General features: G+C 42.2%; 1 protein-coding gene across 3 annotated transcripts in view; it reads left to right on the top strand.

Annotated features, from left to right (window-relative positions):
* The window catches only part of TENM2 (teneurin transmembrane protein 2), a gene marked incomplete at both ends in the record, with an annotated part of 1,201,679 nt that overhangs the window by 978,069 nt on the left and 204,115 nt on the right, over positions 1 to 19,495 (top strand). For all 3 annotated transcript variants that reach the window (XM_082835729.1, XM_082835731.1, XM_082835730.1), the window contains one exon: positions 7,505 to 7,710. In XM_082835729.1, coding sequence (XP_082691855.1) covers positions 7,505 to 7,710 — 206 coding nt within the window. The remainder of the gene's footprint in view (positions 1 to 7,504; positions 7,711 to 19,495) is intronic.

Genomic DNA, 19,495 nt, shown 5'->3' with positions numbered 1-19,495 from the left:
TTGCCTAGAACCCAAGGGTGGTGGCCGGACTCACACAGAATGATTACAGAATGGGGTTAAATTCCTCTGTTCTTGATACTGTCAATGCAAAGACTTCAGGCTGCCTAGATAATGGGAAAATGACAGACACCCCAACTTTGATGTTGACCAGAGATTACCTAGCACTACAGTCGATGCTTGATAAATAGTCGTTGCATGAAAATATGAGTGAATGACCCACCCAGCCTTGCGTGGCACATTCATGGATCATTGTGAAATAAACACATGGCTGCCTTTCAGTTGCCCGCCTGAGAAGCAGCTAGAGCCCACATTAACAGCTGCCGTTTGGGTGTTAAACTGGCCTTTGCTTTCTCTGGACGTAGCGCTTTAATTCATGCAGTAGGTACCCCCCCCCCCCCCCCCCCCCGCCCAGGTCTGCAGATGTATTGACCACTCATTGTGTATTGATTTCAGCTGCTCTGCAAGATGTCTGTTTCATTACAGCCCACTCCAGCCCTGGGCCCTCTTGTAGTTAATAGTGCACTAGGCAGCTGGTACCATAAACTATCAATAAATCATCACATATTTATCCTCCAAATCTGGGATAGTTACAGGTGTTTTGCAGGCAGCACAACAACTGGATAGAAAGATGTGAAAGTGCCTACAATTCGCGTCCTGTGTTACTCTGGTTAATCCTCAGAAGCAACCCCATTATACAGAGGAGTAGACAAACTCACAGAGCGGGAGGGATCAGCCCGAAGGCACATGACTAGTAGTTGTCAGAGCTGGGATTCAAACCCAGGGCTGACCAGCTCCACATGCAACATTGCCTCCTGAGAACTCAGAACTTCTCAATATGACGACAGCCATCTTGGAGGTAAAGGTAGAAACCATAATTACTTTGTTTCCTTGTTGAGTGATTCTCGATGGCATCCTTTTAGGGGTTAACCATGTTTGTCCTAGAAGAGCTGGCATGGCTCCGGGAGCCCAGGTTCTGATCCTTGTTTGTGGGACTGGGAGCCTGGTCCGGGCTGCTGGCCTCTTTGACCTTGGAGGGCGGCACAGACCTCCTGGACATCAGCCCAGGGATTTGACCTCCAAGGACAGAGTCATGGAGATGGTTCCCCACGCTGGCTGTAGCAATTTACAAAAGCCACCTTTCCTTTTAATCTCTCGGGAGGCAGTATTGGCCTAACTTTTCTCGTCCTTTTATTATTTTTAAAGTTACAGAAGTTATGCCCACTCATTTTGAAGGTTCTTTTTTTTTAAATGTATTTATTTTATTTATTTATATTTTTGGCTGCATTGTGTCTTTGTTGCTGTGCGCAGGCTTTCTCTAGTTGTGGCGAGTGGGGGCTACTCTTGGTTGCGGTGCGCGGGCTTCTCATTGCAGTGGCTTCTCTTATCGCAGAGCACAGGCTCTAGGCGCGCGGGCTTCAGTAGTTGTGGCACGCGGGCTCAGTAGTTGTGGCTCGCGGGCTCTAGAGCGCAGGCTCAGTAGTTGTGGCGCACGGGCTTAGTTGCTCTGCGGCATGTGGGATCTTCCCTGACCAGGGCTTGAACCTGTGTCCCCTGCATTGGCAGGTGGATTCTTAACCACTGCGCCACCAAGGAAGCCCTTGAAGGTTCTTTTTTAAGTATGTAGAAAAAGTCTTTTTTCCTTTGGCTGTAAGGCTATTAGTGTAACAATTGGCGAATTTGAATAAGATCTATAAATTAGATATATTTGGTTGTATCAATGTTAATTTTTTGTTTGTGATAACTGTACTGTGGTTCTGAAAAAGAATGGCCTTGTTTTTAGGAGAAACACTTGGAAATATTTCGAGGTAAGGGAGCCACCTGTTTATAACTTAACTCAGTGTTTCAGAAAAAATATATATTTATATACAGAGAGAGAACACAAATGTATGTAACATTTATGGAATCTGGGTGAAGGATATGCAGGAATCTTTGTACCATTGTTTGAAATTTTTCCATAAATCTGAAATTATTTCAAAATGAAAATTTTATATATATTAAAGGTATTTATATGCAGATGTGTATATATATGTGTGTGTGTGTATATATATATATATATATATATATATATATATATGGAAAAAGTGAAAACTCTTTGCAAAAGAATAATTCAGTTGCATATGTGGGAAGTTTAGTTTGAAAGCAATCACTGGTTTGTTAAAAGGGATGTTACCTTCACTTTCTGATAACCCCTCCCCCCACGGACACCACATAGACATCTTTGTAGCACAAACCCAGAGATGACCCTCCTGACTTGCTCTGTAGACCACAGTAGGCTAAGGTGGAATGCCCCTTAAGGCATCCTTGGGTCCAAACCACTCTTATGGAGATAAGGACAATGAGACCTGGAGAGCTGAATTGCCTAAAACTAGCCAGCTGCTTAGTAACAAGGATGGGAGTTCAACAGAATAGTTCATTTACACCCCTGTTCCTTCCACAAATGGTTCAGCATCATAAAGCATCAGGATTAGGACCCTTACCTCTTGGTTGTTAATCCAATGACCTATACACTAGACTCCAGCTGCCTTGGCTCATTTTTTTTGTTTATAAGACTTTATACAAAAGATAAATTAAGAGTTGACTCATGATTTTTCAGAAGGATTCATAAGGCAGTTTTCTTTAGGTAGTAAATTTCCCCATGGAGCTCTCAAAAGAGAATTTAATTTTTTTTTTAAAGCCAGTTTCCGTGCAACTTTTCGAAGTAAATCTTTCTTAAGGCTCTCATTTCACCCAGTAGTCACAGGGGTTTTGTTAAAATACCCCATCAGATGGTCAGATAAAACTTGATTCAGTTCAATAAGAATTTATAGATGGGTTGCCAGGTGCAAACCACGGAGAACCCAGAGATGCATTTGTAGCCCTGCCTGACCTCAAGGAGCACAGCGTCTAATAAGAGACACTTAGAAAGGCAAGTAAAATCAACATAGTACCCAGCAACAGTGCTGCAGTAGAGTTAAGTGTAAATGCTATGAAAACGCAGAGAAAGAACCTATTTATCTGGCAGGAGGCAGGGTATAAAGGATAAAAGAGCTTCAGTGTGAAGGTATAGCTGACTGGATCTTAATTTCAGTGTTACTGGGGTGGGATAGGGAGGGTGGCAGGGAGGGAGACATAGGAGGGAAGAGATATCGGAACATATGTATATGTAGAGCTGATTCACTTTGTCATAAAGCAGAAGCAAACACACCATGGTGAAGCGATTACACTCCAATAAAGATGTAAAAAATAAATAAATAAATAAACCAGATGCCTGTTATACTGTAAAAAAAAAAAAAAAAAGAAAATTCAGTGTTACTAAATAAAGCAGGATTTTCAATAAACTAAGCTAATCAATAAAATAACCAAACAGGCTTCTATAAAGTCCCACCAAAAATCAGTAATGGAAACAGAGCCTGACTCCCAATTTTAAGCTTGTTCCCATAGTTAAGTCTATTCCAGAAGAGTTAGAGTCTCCACTCTCCCTTGATAGATACATACATACATATATATATATATATATATACACACATATATGCACATATACATGTATATAAATATATACATGCATATCACATATACACACAATGTCTTTTCGAAAATCCTTTACTCTGAAAAGTAAGCCATGGAATATTACTCAGCCATAAAAAAAAAGCGAAATTGAGTTATTTGTAGTGAGGTGGATGCACCTAGAGACTGTCATACAGGGTGAAGTAAGTCAGAAAGAAAAAAACAAATACCAAATGCTAACACATATGTATGGAATCTAGAAAAAAAATGGTTCTGAAGAACCTAGGGGCAGGACAGGAATAAAGATGCAGAGGTAGAGAATGGACTTGAGGGCACAGGGAGTGGGAAGGGTAAGCTGGGAAGAAGTGAGAGAGTGGCATGGACATATATACACTACCAAATGTAAAATAGTTAGCTAGTGGGAAGCAGCCTCATAGCACAGGGAGATCAGCTCGGTGCTTTGTGACCACCTAGAGGGGTGGGATAGGGAGGGTGGGAGGGAGACCCAAGAGGGAGGGGATGTGGGGATATATGTATAGGTAGAGCTGACTCACTTTGTTATACAGCAGAAACTAACACACCATTGTAAAGCAATTATACTCCAATGAAGATGGTTAAAAAAAAAAAAAAGCCAGACATTTCCCTTATCGTTTTTCATTCTTTTATTTAATTCAGTGTAACTAGCGTATATTTTGCTATTATTATGTGCTAGGGACCTTCTTTGTGTACTTCCATTTGTTACTCTCAGCCTATGAGATAGTTACTATTATTGTTCCCATTTTAACAAAAAGAGAATGAAGACCCAGAGAGGTTAAGCAAATTGCTGGTGGTCACACAGCAAGGAAGAACCAGAGCCAGGATTTGAACCCAGTTGTCTGGCTACAAAACCTATACTTCAGCACCCAGGTGCACTGCCTCCTTTGGTGGATGGAACATGAGGGGCGGGGCATCTGAAACCCTGGTGGGGGAGTGTGACTACTGAGAAGTCAGCCTGTACTCATTGGCGGGAGCAGCTAATTACTGACTTCAGTGTCCTGAAGTTGAGGTCTACTGAAAGAAGGGGGACCCCACTACTATAAGAACCAAACCCAGACTTCCCAGGTGGTGGCAGTGGTTAAGAATCCGCCTGCCAATGCAGGGGACACGGGTTTGAGCCCTGGACCGGGAAGATCCCACATGCCGCGGAGCAGCTAAGCCCGTGTGCCACAACTACTGAGTCTGCACTCTAGAGCCCGCAAGGCACAACTACTGAGCCCGCGAGCCACAACTACTGAAGCCCGTGTGCCTAGAGCCCGTGCTCCGCAACAAGAGAAGCCACTGCAATAAGAAGCCCGCACACCGCAACGAAGAGTAGCCCCCACTCGCCACAACTAGAGAAAGCCCGCGTGCAGCGACAAAGACCCAACGCAGCTAAAAATAAATTAATTTATTAAAAAAAAAAAAAAAGAATCAACCCCCTGAGGCTCCTTGTCGGAATTTCTCCAGCGCAGCCGCTCCCTGGAAGCCTCTTCGCCACCTCTGGCATCCTCATTTGGTTTGACATTATCAAAATCCGTTTAAGTTTCAACAGCAGATTAGTGGGCTCGTGGGTGCCGATTCCCTGCTACTTTTTCATAGCCTGTCATTAACCCAGCAACCCCTGAAAGCCCAACAGACACGAAAGAAAGCTCATTTTATTAAGTTTAAAGATGAGTGATTTCTTTAGAATTCTTTTTTATTTTTAGTGCATTTCTTTAACTTGTTGCTACACTGTGATTGCTGGGGTTACATTTGGTCTCTATCAGAGACTCCTAAACTATTCTTCCCCAGGGTTGGTTTTTTTTTTTTCCTACAGCTCTTCCTTACTGCATCCTTTTTATTGTATCCTTTCCTCCAAAGGCCTTAATTTGGCGAGGAGAGGAGCCCTTCCAAAGCAGCATTTTTAAGTACAAATTCGTTTTTAATTTATAATAATCAGAGCTTCTGATCAACTGGTGATAACGAGTGGTTCCCCCTAGATATGTCATTATGTCAGCAAAATAAACAATATGCTTTTGAGGCTTAGAGCCTTACCGATAATAATAATCATGATAGCTAATTTTTATTTAGTGCTTACTTTGTGCCAAAAATTAGTCGAAGAGCTTTGCATGGGTTCACTCATTAAATCCTCCTAACAATGCTATGAAATAAATAATAATAGTGTCCCAGTTATACAAGGGAGGGAACTGAGGCACAGAGAATGGATACACCTTACCAAGTATCAAAGCTGGGGTTTGAACCAAGGCAGTCTCAGCCCGGTCTCTGCTCTTACACGCTATGCGGTATTCCTCCCCTACAGGAAAGTACTTCCTATCTGATAGGCAACATAAAAATGTTTGAGGAGCAAACCATCTAAAGAGCTGACCCACGAAGGATTACTAGTTTCTTTTCTTCCTCACAATGTTTTGTGATGGAAGCTTCCAAACTTCCTGTAGGAGCCTGTTCCCTATTCTAGAGGTGGAGGGTTTCTTCTTAAGGTCCAAAGCAGCATGTCTTCTACTTTATTTTAAGCCCCTGTTTACTTCGTATTTGATCCACTATTGAACTAAATACGGGGAAAAAAATAACTTTACACCCTCAAGTCATTCTGTGGTTTTTCTTTTATAATTTAGATATGGAAAACCTTTAGGGATCCAAGAATGTCACCTCTCCATTTTCCGGAATGAGAAACCGGCACCGAGCATTTATGAGTATTGTCTTGATGCAGTGGCCAGGTGGTAACAGAGCCAGGTCAGCTAAGTCAGAATGCCTCACCCACCTTTCATGCCAGTCTTCTGCAACCTTATGATCTCTCTTGACCATCCAAACCTTTCGCAATGGATTGTGGCCAAATACAGATGAATATATTCAGAAGAGTTCGTCCATTACAGAATGCAGGAGGGAGCTGGCTTCCCATCCTTTGCCCATGAGACTGAAGAAGTTTTAGATCCACAGGGCCGCCAAAGTGATCAATCAAAAAGTGAAAAGACCCTCAAAACCAAAATGTCTTCAGTTCTCTCTGTATTGGGTTTCAACTGGTTTAGAAGTTCTCAAGACGATAGGAGATGGTGGTTTTATATTTCCTTTCAAGTTCAGAATCCATTTGAAGGAATCACAAGTGACCTATGTAAAACTAGCTTCCATCAAGGTTTTGTTCCCATTTTAGAGAGGATGATAATGAGGCCCTGAGAGATCAGTTAACTTTTCTTGGGCAACTTCTAGTAACTCCCAGCTTTTTCTTAGTTCTGTGTTCATAAAGGAAACCACCCTCCGAAGTGTAGGAGACCCTGGCTAGTTCGTTGTTATTAAGAAACCCTCTTTTAAAATAGGAATTTCTGGAACTCCTATTATTAAAGTTCTGAAGGTTGCTGAGTATGGGCAACCAGTGGTTCCTATATAAGTGATTTCAAAAAACGCAACAGAGATGCACCAGTGTCACCGTGAGAGGGGTGTGGTTTCCACACGGTTCTTAAGTCCCTCCTCTTAAGCAAGGAAGGGATAACACCCAGTGTTGGGTCAGCCTTAGAGCAAGTCAGCATTTTCTGTTGAGTTATTTTATTTATTTTGGACTGATGTTTGTTCACTGCTGGCTCTTTTTTATTAGTTTATGAGAATGTCAGAGTATATTGGACTTGTTTGTGGCAGGAAAGAATAATTAACAGCTGCAAGAATTAAACCTGGTGCCAAATTAATATCACTCTCCCCTTTCCTACTGATCATTTTACATCCCAGTCACATTTGGAGTTTACATGTACTTATCAGACTCCAGCTCTTATGATAGTTGATCAGTAAAGAGTAGTCTCAAGTTTAGCAAGCACTGTGCCAATATTTCAGATGCCCTGGGGTATGAGTTTCTAGGATTATTATTTAAAACCTAGATATTTTAAGTTGTGACCTAAAGAGAAATTTGCCATGGGTTTCACCATCATATATTTTTTAAATACTGGCATATAATCAAACAGAAATGTAGAGCCAACTAATGTGTACACATGTCATGGACTTGGTGTCAATTCCTATCTTCCAGTGCCCTGGTTCTTGAAGAACAGCAGCATAGACAGTGGCGAAGCGGAAGTTGGTCGGCGGGTGACCCAAGAAGTCCCACCTGGCGTGTTTTGGAGATCACAGATTCACATCAGTCAACCCCAGTTCTTAAAGTTCAATATCTCCCTCGGGAAGGATGCGCTCTTCGGTGTTTACATAAGAAGAGGACTTCCACCATCTCATGCCCAGGTAGGAACATGCTTGATATAGCCATGAGTTTAAAAAAAAAAAAAAAACAGAAACACCACTTCACACCCACTAGGATGGTTATAACTAAAGGATGGACAATAACAGTTGGAACCCTCCTGTATGCTTTGTGGGAATGTAAAACGGAGGGCCACTGTGGAAAAGAATTCAATAGTTCTTCCAAAAGTTAAACAAAGAATTACAGTATGATCCAGCAGCTCCACTAATAGGTGTATTCCTACAGAGAATTGAAAACTTTATTTCTCATTTAACAATATGCACAAATGTTCATAGCAGTGTTTATTCATAATAGCCCCAAAGTGGAAACAACCCAAATGTCCATCAACTAATGAATGGAGAAACAAAATGTGATCTATCCCTACCATGGGATAGTATTCAAACATAAAAGGGAATGAAATATTTTTTTTAAAAAAAGGGAATGAAATATTGTTACATGCTACAACATGGATGAATCTTGAAAATGTTATGCTAAATGAAAGAAGCCAGATACAGAAGGCTACGTATCGTTTGATTCCATTTGTATTGTCTGGAATAGGCAAATCCTTAGAGACAGAAAGGAGATTAGTGATTGTCAGGGGAGAGGGAGGAAAGAATCAGGACTGACTGCTAATACCTTTGGGGTTTCTTTTCGGGGTGATGCAAATGCTCTGAAATTAGATAGCGGTGATGGTTGCACAACATAGTGAATATACTAAAAACTACCAAACTGTAAAGTGGTTAAATTTATGTTATGGGAACTATTTCTCAGAAAAAGAAAACGGTTACCTCCCCACCTGATGACGTCACCTTTGCCAGACCTTTGCTCATCCTTGGGTACTTTTTGTTCGAGGGGTCTAGTTATTTGTTAAAACATCACTAGGAGACATCCCACTGTGTTTGAAAAGAGTGACATAACATTAACCAAAATTCAGCAACCATTTCTCTGTGGCTTCCCTGTGCTTCCCTGTACTAAGTGCCTTGGGAAGTGCTTGACACTACATAAGTGAGATTATTCCCAGCGTTGGGAATGACAAGATTAGATTAGATTATGGATTTCATTGTTTTTCTTCTCATCCCTCCTTTCATTTTTCCTGGTAGAGATTTTCTTATACATCCCACTTGGGAGGAATTCACCCTCATCTAGTTTGGTTTTCTTTTCCAATGAGAATTGTGTATCCTAAGGAAAACCAAGCAGTGTTTTCCCGCCTCATTTGCCTTCAAATCCGGCAAGTATATAAAGAAGTACATTAGGAAAATACGCCAGTGGAGGGAAAAACACCCTTAACCACCCATTATATCCAGTCAAAGCTGACCTTTTTAAACATGTGTTGGGAAGGTATTCATCCAGAAAATTCAACTGGAAGAATTTAAAGCTTTAAACCCATTGGCAAATGCAAAGCAGTCAGGCCACCATTTCTTCGTCCTTAGCTCACAGCAGACATTGCTAATCGATGACTGCACTTTTTCCTCACTAAACTCAGTGCACAGATACCTCCAAGAGAACCCTAAAGGCAGCCACCACCAGTTGACTGGTGTTGGCTCTCAAGATGAAATTTATTTGCAGTCCCATCTTTACAGCCTGAAACGATCGATATAAGGGACTAAAAGGACTACTTCTTTTTTGAGCAGGGAGAGCTGTGTAGGTTTATATTAACATACACAGCCCATGCTATAGGGATCAATGTGTAAAGTGGTAATCAATAAGTCCTCCATCCATCCATCCAGAAAAATATTTATTGGTCTAAGCACTGATTATCTAGAGATGAGTTAACGTAGCCCATGACCAAGCAGAACTCTTGTTACAAAAATCACATCTGTCCTTTAAAGAGATTCTCATCAAGAGAAAGAGAAGGATTCAGCTAAGAGGAGTCCCTGAGGCATTTCTGTAACTTCTGGCCAGGTGCAGGGTGCTGGTCTGGGAAGTTATGCAAATTGTTAGGGGGTCTCCCTGACCTTCAGGCTCCACTCTTTCTACTGTAGCATAATGAAAGATTGACAGCAGTGAAATCTACTTGTTGGCATTATTGGAGTAAGTAGGAACATGCCTCTGGGCACAGCTGAGCATAACTTCCCTATCAGCCCCTTGGATGCCAGGAGCTTTGCGGCGGGGGGGGGGGGGGCGGCGGTGTGGAGTGGGGGGGGGGAACCTCTCCCTTTTGACATTGTTCTGAAGCACTGCTATCCCCCTTCGCTTGCATGCTCTGAGCAGAATCATGGAAGGGCCAGCGCTCATGGCAAGTCAAGTAGGTAACCCTCTGAAACTGAGTGGTAGTGGACAGCAGGCAGAAACGTACTCTTCCCAGGTTCCCCGCTGTTCTGACATTCAGGACTCAAACCCTCAATGACAATGTCTCTCCTTCTTTTGTGGCTACACCACGCTGTCCATCTCCTGCTAAGCCGGTGATTGTTCTAGTGATCGGCCTCTCAAAATAGCTCCACTCCGGGGACAGCCCCTTCCCATTTCATGGGAAGGGAAATGAATAGGTGTGCACAGAGGGTTGCCGTCCAGCTCCCAGTTTGGGAGTTTAGCATGCGTCGGAGGGTCCGGTAAGCAAGACAAGGTGCAGATGCTTAGAATGCACAAGACAGGTACAATACAGGGGCGCTTCTTAAAAAAAGAAAGAGAGGAGAAGACGACTCCCCGCGCATTCTCACGATCGTTCGCTATCTTAACGTGCATTCATGTCCATTTGATGAGCTACGTTTCCTGGAGGAGATGGAGCTTAGCCCCTCGCAGTGATAGGTGACTAACTCACGTCTCAAACCATTATAGAATTTTTCATTTCTATTGGTATATCCTATCAAGGAACATAAGTTCTATGGGGATTGGCAGGCTAGCCAAGGTGACTCATTTGAGCTGAAAAGAGAGAAAGAGGAAGAAGTGGGGAGGGGGAGGAATATGAAATTCTCTTGGCTGCATTGCATGAATGGCTGTGCTTAAATTTTATTGAGTATCATGCTCTGACCAAGTGCCTACAAGATTTGGTATCCTTGTCCAAGGGTATTAAATACAGGGGAGAATCCTTTCTTACCTGTTTAAATTTCCCAAAGAATCAGAGTCTGTCCCAGTTGACTTTTTGAACGTGGCTTTCTACAGCGATACAGTACAGAGGTAGCATGGCATAGGGGAGAAGGTCCTGGAATTAGAAAACTGAGGATGGAGTCCCTGCTACGTGCTAACCAGGTGTCCTCGGACATGCGCCTTAACCTCTCTTAGCCTCAGTTTCCCTGTCTACCTGTGTTCCCTGCCTCACAGTGTTGCTTATAATTATACTACCCCTACCACAAGGGAGGATGGGAAAACACTCTGCAAACAGAAACGCAATATAAAGATATGGTACACTAGCGTTTCATTGTACTTAGAAATCCTGCGTGGCCCTAGTCAATACTGTCTGTCGATAAGCAATGATGTAAATATAGGTTTTTAAAATAAAATTAATTTTCTTGTTTTTTTCTTCTTATCAAAGGACAAATTGTTTTCATTACAGAAAAATTTTAAAAGCACAGAAAAACAAAAGGAAGTAAAAACACCCGTAATTGGAAGCAGTCCCCTTTTGCTGAATAGTTATGTAGTGTTTTTGCTATAGTAAAAGGTTATCAGTGGCACGGGCTTCCCTGGTGGTGCAGTGGTTGAGAGTCCACCTGCTGATGCAGGGGGCACAGGTTCGCGCCCCGGTCCGGGAAGATCCCACATGCCGCGGAGCGGCTGGGCCCTTGAGCCATGGCCGCTGAACCTGTGCGTCCGGAGCCTGTGCTCCGCAACGGGAGAGGCCACAGCAGTGAGAGGCCCGCATACCGCAAAAAAAAAAAAAAAGATATCAGTGGCAGTATAAAAAAAACTCAGCATCTAAGTGGCTTAAAGCAACAGAGGCTATTTCTTGTTTATGTCAGTGGTTCTCAACACAGGGCAATTCTTCCCCACCCCAGAGGCATTCTTCAGTGTCTGGAAATATTTTTGGTTGTCACCCTGGGGAGAGGTTGCTCCTGGCAGGCAGTGGCAGGGGGGCTGCTGCTAAACACGCACAGGAGAACTCTCCACAACAAGGAGTTATCCAGCCCCAAATGGCAAACATGTTGAGGTTGGGAACATCCTACTTCACGTGTTCACTTTGGGTGATATTGGGCTTTGCTCAATGTCAGTCTCATTCAAGGGCACGGACCTGTGGAATTTCCACTGTCAGGAACATAACTAGTACCCTATCGCAAAGGAAGGAGAAGATGGTGAGTTATGCACCAATCCCGAAAGACTTCGGCTTGGAAATGTCACGTATCATTTAAGCCCTTCTCATATGGACCAAAGCAAGTCAGATCCTAACTTCCATGGAGCTGGAATTACAGTCCTCTGAGGTTCCTGGGTAGAGGGGCACCAGATATCCCAATGAAAGGCCCTTATGCCTTACGATAAAATGTTGGGAGACCTGTCCTCATGGCTAGTCTTTGTGTACACCCTTAGTTCTTTTCCTGAAAGTAACTCTTAAGGATTTTATACTAATTGCCAAATTTTCCTTCTGAAAGTTTATACCAATTACCCTCCCTACTCTCCTGCCCACCAGCGGCAGTAAGTGCCTGTATTATTTACTTGAACTCTTGCATAAACTGGATATCATTGTTTAATCCTTGTCTTAGAAAGGTAGCTATCCCATTGTCTTTTTTTTTTTTTTTTTGCGGTACGCGGGCCCCTCACTGCTGTGGCCTCTCCCGTTGCGGAGCACAGGCTCCGGACGCGCAGGCTCAGCGGCCATGGCTCACGGGCCCAGCCGCTCCGCGGCATGTGGGATCTTCCCAGACCGGGACATGAACCTGTGTCCCCTGCATCGGCAGGCGGACTCTCAACCACTGCACCACCAGGGAAGCCCCCATTGTCTTTTAAATGCAGCATTTTGGTGCCCTGCATTCCATTTTTTTAAGACCTAGACAAAAAAGAAAAACAAAAGTTGATCTAAGCCATTGTCAACCTACCAACTCTAATTCTCATGGGGCTGGTGTATGTAGGGTAGCCTAGTCCATCCTGCCGAGTATTTGAAATCCTACAAACTGTGTCAGGTTTGCTTGAGCCCAGTTCTAGAAGGGAAACAGGTGAGAGTTAAAGATCGTCATCATCATCATCATCTGACCTGGGCGCAGTGCTAGGGATCAAAGGAACTCTCAGAAGCTGTTGATGCAAGTGAGCATCTGGGTAGTTAAGGCAGGGAGCAGGTTTACTTGACAGTCCATCACGGATTGCTACTGATATGTCAAGCCCAGTAAAATCCTGCGTGAGAACAAGTCAATAATCGGCAAATTAGGTACATGATTAACCGAACCAACAAGATGCAGTTAACGCTGGGGAGGTCTGCTGGGACTTCACCTTCTCCCCGATCCTGTTTAGCGAGTATTAAAAACGCCTATTTCATCACTCAGACTGATGGAGCCATGAGCCCAGTCACTTCCAGAGGCAACTTGAACGTGTGGGGTGGGCTTACCGCTCCAGCTGTAAGGGTTGATTAGAGGCAGGTAGTAGGGATTAAATGACGCTAAGGTAGAAGCAGACACTGTCAACCCCAGTGCTTTACTCTGAGGTGTGTCTGTGGGATGGGAAGCAAAACTATCCACGCATTCATTGAACGATGGAAGGGAACGATTTAAGAGACCACAAATTGCCCCATGATCATACCAAAGAAATGCAAATATGGCAGATCGAGCATGTGCAGACCAAGATCAAATGAGCCGAGCAAACATTCCTATTGTCCTCTTCAGCAGAATTCCCCTAAATGACATTTTTTCAAAGCAGATTTATAAATAGCGATGAGTGGGGTTAGCTGTTCGCCAGCTCGGTTTATCCCTTTCCAATTCAGAGCCTTGTTTGAAAATGAATTCCCTCTTTCCTTGTCCCCTTCTCTCTCGCCCAAGCAAGTCAACTGCACACAGTTTCCATTAGAGGTGGAAGTAACTGGATCCGTGGGTCAGTGGGACGCCCACGTGTTCTGAGCAGCCTGCTTCTGTCACTGTGCCCCTGTCCAGTGCCCATGATCCAGGCAGACAGGCTCTCCTTGGACTTCTGTCTTCCTGCAGAGCTGTGTTCTGGGATCTTAGTGGGGAGAGAATACCAGGGTTTGGGGCTGTCAGCTTGCATAGCCCACCACATAGCATTTTAATTTCATTTTGAAGGGAGGCATATTTTTACAGGCATGTTTTTCAGACCCTTCCTTTGCAAGAGAGCTTGAGGTATGGAGAAAGAGTTTGTGAAACCAAGAGAACGTTGGTTTCTTCTTTATTGGACTAAAAGTGCTTTTGGAAAGGTCTTTCTCAGGACACCCCTTGTGATTATCTGGTGGCCTCCTGATAGGAATGGAAACTGCCAATTAAATCAGTGGGTACCCTCCTGGGCAGTCACCAAGCAGGAAAAATCTCAGAAGATGCTTGAGTTTTACAAGGGACCTTGTACTGAGGGGCATGCACGGGGAGGGCACGTTGAATGTTTTTCAAAAAAGTCAATTATTGAGAACATGGAACTCGGGGAGAAAGATGGAAACAGAGAAAGCAGGGATGAGTAAAAGGGGGCAGCGCCAAACCACATATTTTGACTGAGCAGAGTCTCAGAGGTGCTGTAAGTCAAGAGTTTCAAATTTTCCAGACAAAGACCTTAATCTTCAAGTGAAATCTTCTGTAGAACCCCATATATAAAACAAATCAATGTGACAGTTTTATTAGTATAAGCATGGTTTATGATTCAAATCCATATTTATTATTGTAACGTTGTGATCTCTGTGTATGTATGTTTGTATGTGTGTATATATATATATATGTTTATATGTGTGTACGTTAATAATCATGTATACAGATGGAGACAGAGACACAGAGAGAGAAACTAAACTCATGAGGTTAGTCACCCGTAGGAATAGGCGAGGAGAACAGGACTGAGAATTAGGTTTAAAAGGTACTTGTTCAAAGGGCTTCCCTGGTGGCGCAGTGGTTGAGAGTGCGCCTGCCGATGCAGGGGACGCGGGTTCGTGCCCCGGTCCGGGAGGATCCCACGTGCCGCGGAGCGGCTGGGCCCGTGAGCCGTGGCCGCTGAGGCTGCGCGTCCGGAGCCTGTGCTCCGCGGCGGGAGAGGCCACAACAGTGAGAGGCCCGCGTGCCGCAAAAAAAAAAAAAAGGTACTTGTTCAGCAGGGCGGTGGGATGAACTGGGAGATTGGGATTGACATACATACACTAATATGTATAGAATAGATAACTAATAAGAACCTACTGTATAAAAAATAAAATAAAATTTCCTGAAGGGTCACCTGCCTGCCACACCCTAGAATGAAAAGTAAATTCTGTGTATTTTGCCTCCTGTCGCAAAAAAAAGTACTTGTTTTTATCCATAATAAAACATTCAAGGTAAGGCAAGCCCTTCCCCATCTCTAAGACACATGCCTGCCCACACACGTACAAAGACTGAAAATAAATATGACACAATGCTAACATTTATTCATTTGAGTGGTTGAAATATGGGTGATTTGTCACCATATTCTTTATACTTTTCTTAATTTTAGTAATCTCTCTGTCTTTAAGAAAAGTAGGTCTGTGACAAGCTTGAGTCTATTTTGAGTAAAACAAGCATTAAGAGGTTATAGATGATGACTCTAATCTTATAGCACTCTCAGGATTCAATTTATTTATGTACTTTGTTTGTTTTGTCTGCACAGCTTTGAGAAAAATCACAGTGAATATATATAAGCAGTTGCAAAGAGCAACTGTATTTTCTTTCATCATTTCCCTTACAGGCTCTGGCTGGTCTTCAATTAAATTGATCCACAAGCTTGAAGGAGGAGAGATAGAAAATAATCGTTTCAAGGTTAAATCACTTAAAATATCTACTCACATCCCTTGCCTTAGATACAGAAGTAGAGAGGTTGCACCCCAAACTTAAAATAAGCTGTGAAACTCTTTATTAAAAAAAAAAAAACAAAACACCATTCTGGAACATGCTGCATGTTCTTTTTTTTTAATTGAAGTATAGTCGTGTACAATATTATATGTTACAGGTTACAACATAGTGATTCACAATTTTTAAAGGTTCTACTCTATAGTTATTAGAAAGTATTGGCTATATTCCCCACATTGTATAACATATCCTTGTACCTTATTTTATACCTAATAGTTGGTGCCTCTTACTTGCCTACCCCTATATTTCCCCTCCCCTCTTCCCTCTCCCCACTGGTGACTCCCAGTTTGTTCTCTATATCTGTGAGTCCGCTTCTTTTTTGTTATAGTCACTAGTTTGTTATATTTTTTAGGTTCCACATATAAGTGGTATCATACATTATTTGTCTTTCTCTGTCTGACTTACTTCATTTAGCATAATGCCCTCCAAGTCCATCCATGTAGCTGCACATGTCAAAATTTCATTCTTTTATATGGCTGAGTAGTATTCCATTGTATATATACACCACATCTTCTTTATCCATTCATCTGTTGATGGACACTTAGGTTGCTTCTGTATCTTGGCTATTGTAAATAGTGCTACTGTGAACATTGGGGTGCAGTTACATGTTCATTTGAAACTGCATTCCTGGTTTAACATCCTGACATGAACTTGCACCTCTGCTCTGCCTGTCATTTGCTTGCAGGATCCACCAGCGCAGTTGCTTATACAACCTTATCTGAGCAGACACACAGCAGGTGGATTCAAAGAAAGCCCAGTGCAGATCTTGAAGTTTTCTAATAAACAGCAGAGTAACAGAAGTTCAGATCTGTGTTCAGAGATATTTAGAAAAGATCTTCACAAAAATTAAGAGCTTTTAAAATGTTCATTGAAGCCCCCCTCAGTACAGATGTTTGTAGGGAAGCCAAAGATGTTAGAAGACAAAAATTACTATCAGTCATCTGATCTCTTATAAAAATGTTCTCCACTCAGAGATCCCTCCCCATTTAACACTAGTTATAATAATAATAGTCAGCATTATTTGAGGGCTCCAATGTGCCAAGGACTGTTTCACATGAATTAGTTTCTCTTCACAACAACCCTGTGAGGTAGGCACCATTAGGAGCAGCCCCATTTTACAGACGAAAGAACTGAGGCAGAGCTTAGGGTCACAAAGCTGGTATGCGCTGAACACAGCAGACTGGCACCTCCTTTTTCTCCTCTCTGCCGGCAGTCATTTCCGGGAACATCCTGCGGTACAATGTCAACATGAATGCTGACAGAGTAAAATTACAACTCAAGCCCAAGACGAGAATTTCATTAAGTCAACAAAAGTGATGCTGGAGATCTGCCTGTAAGCGCCCAGGGAAGCCTTGGTAGATGCAGATCTGGCTGAGGTAGCACAGTTAACTACTGTGGCAGAGAGAAGTGACAAGGAAGGTGACACGATCAGCGCTTCCAAGAGGGCGGTTCTAATATCGTAAAGAGAGGTCCTGGAAAATTTGATGGAGACCTCCAGTATGTTTACATTGGATTGTGTTGCACCAGTCAAGCTACAGGGATGCTGCATTGTTCTCGAGTATTTCGTCAACTCTGAGATACACACGATGCTCATCTTTTGACATCTCTGAAAACAGGATGCATTTTGCAGTCAGTGAAGTGGAGGGACAATGAAATGTTTGGTGTCGCATGTTTGTGTACGTAGGAAAGCTCAGTGTTCATTCTAAAAATTAGAGCGTAGTTGCAAGTATAACCTGAATATTCCTAGATATCAGATAAAAAATACTTTCGTAATTACAGTTTTACTTTTCAAGGTAAATTCCGAATCAATCAATGTTAAGAGCATCCATTTTAAGTGGCCTTTTATTAATTCCAAATATCCTCAGATAACTAGATCCTACTGTATATGTCAAGTCAGGGAGGGTATTTAAATATAATTTTTTAAACATATAAATACACAAAAATAAAGTTTAAATAAACATTCTGTGGAATGCCTATGCAGCTGTTCCAGACACAGACAAGCATGGGCGTAAGGGTGTGGACCAGTCCAGACTGCCTGATCTTGAATTTTAACCTCCAGTATTTCCAAGCTGTGTGACCTTGGGCAAGTCCCTCAGCCTCTCTGTGCCCTGATTACTTCATCTATAAGATGGAGATAATGATATTATACATTCACAGCATTGTTGTTAGATGTAAACGAGGTAATCTTTATAAAGCACTTACAACTGGACTGGCACAAAGAAATGGTATAAGCTATCATCATGTTTTTCAAAGCATCCGTAATGCAAACCCCACAAGCTCCCAAACAAACAAAACAAAACAAATGCCAACTGTTTTATTAAAAGATAACTTTTATTTGTGGTTTTCTCATTATAAGAAGAATATATGCCAATGATAGGAAAAATAGAAAACATTAACATTTTCAGTATATTTTCTGTTCACATGCATTAATCATTTTTACAAATATAGGATCATACCATACATACGCTTTTTACTCTGATTCTTTGCATAATGATAAGTAGGGAACAACTTTCTAAATTTGAATATTCTTCCATAAACTCATTTTAAATGCCTCAAAAATAACTCATTCTATAGATTGAAAAATTTTTAACATCTTTATTGGAGTATAATTGCTTTACAATGGTGTGTTAGTTTCTGCTTTATAACAAAGTGAATCAGCTATACATATGTTCCCATATCTCTTCCCTCTTGCATCTCCCTCCCTCCCACCCTCCCTATCCCACCCCTCCAGGTGGTCACAAATCACAGAGCTGATCTCCCTGTGCTATGCGGCTGCTTCCCACTATCTATCTGTTTTACATATGGTAGTGTATATATGTCCATGCCACTCTCTCACTTCGTCCCAGCTTACCCTTCCCTCTCCCCATGTCCTCAAGTCCATTCTCTACGTCTGCGTCTTTATTCCTGCCCTGCCCCTAGGTTCATCAGAATCATTTTTTCTTTTTTAGATTCCATATATATGTGTTAGCGTACAGTATCTGTTTTTCTCTTTCTGACTTACTGCACTCTGTATGACAGTCTCTAGGTCCATCCACCTCACTACAAATAAATTTTGTTTCTTTTTATGGCTGAGTAATATTCCATTGTATATAGGTGCTACATCTTCTTTATCCATTCATCTGTCGATGGACACTTAGGTTGCTTCCATGTCCTGCCTATTGTAAATAGAGCTGCAGTGAACATTTTGGTACATGACTCTTTTTGAATGATGGTTTTCTCAGGGTATATGCCCAGTAGTGGGATTGCTGGGTCATATGGTACTTCTATTTTTAGTTTTTTAAGGAATCTCCTCCATACTGTCTTCCGTAGTGGCTGTATCCATTTACATTCCCACCAACAATGCAAGAGGGTTCCCTTTTCTCCACACCCTCTCCAGCATTTATCGTTTGTAGATTTTCTGATGATGGACATTCTGACCAGTGTGAGGTGATACCTCATTGTAGTTTTGATTTGCATTTCTCTAATGATTAGTGATGTTGAGCATCCTTTCGTGTGTTTGTTGGCAATCTGTATATCTTCTTTGGAGAAATGTCTATTTAGATCTTCTGCCCATTTTTGGATTGGGTTGTTTGTCTTTGTATGGAAACACAAAAGACCCCAAATAGCCAAAGCAATCTTGAGAAAGAAAAGCGGAGCTGGAGGAATCAGGCTCCCTGACTTCAGACTATACTACAAAGCTATTGACAAAGGATTAATCTCCGAAATATACAAGCACCTCATGCAGCTCAATATTTATTTAGTTTTTAATAATTTCCTTATGATGAATTCTTAAGAGTAGAATTGCTAGCATAAAGGAGTTACAAAATGTCACACTTATGTAACAATAACAACAGCCATAAGAATAGCTGGTATTGATCTGGTGCTTACTGTGAGCTGG

The sequence above is a fragment of the Leucopleurus acutus genome (assembly GCF_964270905.1).
Source record: "Leucopleurus acutus genome assembly, chromosome: 3".
In the NCBI taxonomy this organism is placed as follows: Eukaryota; Metazoa; Chordata; class Mammalia; order Artiodactyla; family Delphinidae; genus Leucopleurus; species Leucopleurus acutus.
This window is presented reverse-complemented; position numbering and strand designations above follow the sequence as displayed.